The 3,508-nt window shown below is 34.8% G+C and overlaps 1 protein-coding gene across 1 annotated transcript; it reads right to left on the bottom strand.

The window, feature by feature from the left end:
- On the bottom strand, positions 1 to 3,012 carry LOC106708637 (zinc carboxypeptidase). Its single transcript, XM_045681867.1, has 7 exons — positions 2,729 to 3,012; positions 2,355 to 2,512; positions 1,797 to 2,023; positions 1,464 to 1,551; positions 1,158 to 1,360; positions 886 to 970; positions 1 to 201 (listed from the first exon to the last, which is right to left on the bottom strand). Exons 1-7 carry the CDS (start codon positions 3,010 to 3,012, stop codon positions 11 to 13), a joined length of 1,236 nt encoding a protein of 411 aa, XP_045537823.1. The 3' UTR covers positions 1 to 10.
- Positions 3,013 to 3,508: the final 496 nt, after the last annotated feature.

Here is a 3,508-nt window from a genome sequence, read left to right as displayed (position 1 = left end):
TAGAGCTTCTTTACAAAACATTTATAAACTTGGCCTCTCTCAATATAGCCATTACAGAATCGTATGTTTCTTCGCAGGAAGGTAGAACTTGGTTCACAGGTAAAGTGTACCCCTGTGACCTATCTCTTAGCTGATATGTCGCTACAACTGGTGGATTGAAGCGATGTTTAACCCAATCCGCGATTGTTCCCGTGGAGCCATCTGGAATTAAAACTTTTAAGTATTGAGACAAATTTTAAGTACTTCAAGGTTACAGGAGTATCCTGGATGCGGGTTGCACAGGACCGATCATCGTGGCGATCTTTGGGGGAGGCCTATGCCCAGCAGTGGGCGTTACGAGGTTGAATGGATGGATGGATGGATAGATGGAAGTATTGAGAACTGACTACCAACCTTCCCTAGACGTAGGGGCACCTTAAGAAAGTACACTGATTATTTTAGATTAAGGGAAAAGTGAAAGGCTGACGTCGCTCCAACTTATTTTTTCCGTAGCTACAGGATAGGTCATACGATCTTGTGTTCTCTATGAATTGATTTTAAATGACGACCTACCAAATATGCAAATTGTCTTTAATTAGTAGGCGATCGCCCAGATCGTTCGACTGAAAGGGGTGCCTCACGTCTGCGAATGTCTCTCTCATGAGTCTGTATAGTCTGATTTATCCCTGTTCACCCCCCCCCCCTCCCAAAATGGTAAAAGAAGAGGTCATCAGTAAAGCTAAGACCGTCACTGATGATAATTTATTATCAGGTAGATAGTTTGCTTTTATTTCCTTCTCTCATTATATTTCACTTCTTTAAATAAATCTGTTTAGATGGTGATTATAACTTGTGTGATCAAATCCTGAATAAAGGAAATATCGACATAAGAGTACGTCAACTTACCATGGACCTCCTTCGAAGTTCCCACAAGATATTGCGTATTGTACTTAACAGCCAATGAACCCATAGCTCTTCTGCCAATCGTCAACTATAACAAATAACAACCATGAAGACCGCTTTTTCACTAAGCGTCTAACTGCGGTAACTTGGAGTATAAAGCTTGATAATTGATGCTCAAAACGTATTAATTAAGTATGTCTTCTTAAACAACTTACGAAATCATATGTTTTTACACTAATGTTTCTACAATGTAAACACAAAAATTAATGTCTTACCATATCCCTATAATTGTACATTGGATCTGTTGTGTGTGCGAATGGTATCAATAGCCTTTGACCAAATGCTCTAAAGGATAATAATCCCGCAAGATTGGTACCGATAGTATCAATGTAACGCGATACATATCTCGTTTCAGGCTCTGAGAAAGGGCCTAGGCCTACGTAATTGCTATCCGAGGGATTGAAGCTGCCTCCGCTTACTGAAATTATTATTAATATTGATGTAAGAAAATTTTATTAAATAAGATACAATGAATTGGACAAGACTTATAGTAATAATTGGATAGGTAACAAAGGATTTACCTGCCCATTGTGAATTCCAGTTTTTGGCAAGATCGACTCCTATAGCAGAACCGCTTGTTGGTCTGCGATTTTTCATCCAAAGTCTCACCTAGAATACCATTTTATAAATTAACAGATTTCTCCAATCTTGTAGATTATATTAGTAAGTAATGTGTGCTCTTGTTAATAAATAAGTGTTTATAAAAATAACTTTTAAAGGGTCTCTACTTTTAATTAACCTAAATTTTAATTAGTCTCTACTTTTAATTTACCTGTCATAGTACCAATCTGATTTCAATGTTGTAACAAATCGTCATACTCTACCTTAGATGTTACATATATTTCTATACTTACAGAATCTTGAGAAAATTGGTGTCCATCAGGATTCACAATCGGGAAGATATGCCATTCGAAATCCTCTGAAGCCGTCCTAGCTTCAGGGTCGTCTCCGGTCACCAATTGATTTATTAAATAAGTGACAACTGTAGGTGACAGCCAATCCGCACCGACCTGACCGCCATCGATAAAGAAAGCCTTTCTTCCAGATTTACGAGATATTCTCACCCCAGTTATATTTCTACCTGTATAATAAGAATACTGATTTAGAAATTGTACATTTTTTATGTAATACAATTTATATATATTTAGGTGCGTTGTATTTAAAAAAATGAATATCAGATAAGTGACAATTGACCTTTCGGCTTCGCTTTGGCATCGAGTTTAGATTTGCATTTTTAAATTGCTAAAACTTTATAAAAACGCAAAAGAAAAAAAAACTTAATACGGAAATTTTAATACAATCTTTTCGATATAAGACGAAAAAATGCCATGCAAGGTCAATGAAGGTCAGGACAAGGACAGGTATCTGATATTATAGATGTTGCAAATATGTCTATTTTCATTTTTTTATACCTTCGAAAGATCTCCCAGCTTGAATCAAAGTAACAACGTTACTATTAGTTCTTGCAAGCTCATATAACCATTCGTAAATTTCATCAATAGTTTGATAGTTAGTCCAATACATTCCACTATCGCGTTTCCTTCTTGTCCGTGTTTGATCATCAAATGCTCTGAAATATGTTACAAAAATTATCACTCGTATATATTTTAGAACTAGATGTCGCCCGCGTCTCCATGCGCGCGGAAGACTATGTTCATCTGTACCAAATTTTATCAAGATCCGTTGAGTCGTTCCGGAGACACCTTCTAACAAACATCCATCCGCCTAAACTTAGTTAGTAAGATTTACTTTATTGTTTTAATAGTTTTTAATTGTAACAACTTACTTTTGAATATCTTCCAGTACAACATCATAATTGATACCTTGTCTTTCAAGTGCTTTTTCAAATTCTTCTCTTGATTTTGGTGGAGAAACAACACTGACATGATTTTCAACTGTTGAAGGTACAGTCCAGAAATCAAGAACATCAGTACCTTTATATAAATCATTCAAATATCGTAACTGTTCTTCAGTTGCCGGTTGTACATTATACAATGTGTAATTATCATAACGCACTTTTTCTGACAATCCCATTACACAACACAAACACAAAATAAATAAATTTAACATTTTAACAATGTGTGAGGTTTGAAAGAAGAAAGAAAAAACATTTATTGCCACACAAAGTATACAAAACAAAAAACACACACAAGGCACAAACTGGTTTGTTCTACTAACATTAAATGAACAATATTTGTAATACTTATCTATATTTACTTCACGATTTTTTCGAAATTAGATCTAATTGTCTACAAGTTAATGTACAATTTTGAAATTTTGTTAATGTAACAAATATCGACAGCATATCTTGCTTGTAATATTTGGCATAATCTAGATTTTGTATTAAGTAAATTATTTACATTATTATCAATACCAGACTAAGTATTCTCGTTGATAATTGGACATATCTAATAATTTATCAATTTGACGTTGTATTATTAAAATACTGGCTGTCGTCCACGTTTTAGTCTTTGACTATGTTCTAATTTTGATTTAAATTTCGTCAAGATCCGTTGAGCTGTTCCGGAGACACCATCTAACAAACATCCATCTAAAGTAGTGTAAG

The sequence above is a fragment of the Papilio machaon genome, chromosome 17 (genome assembly GCF_912999745.1).
Source record: "Papilio machaon chromosome 17, ilPapMach1.1, whole genome shotgun sequence".
Lineage (NCBI taxonomy): Eukaryota > Metazoa > Arthropoda > Insecta > Lepidoptera > Papilionidae > Papilio > Papilio machaon.
This window is presented reverse-complemented; position numbering and strand designations above follow the sequence as displayed.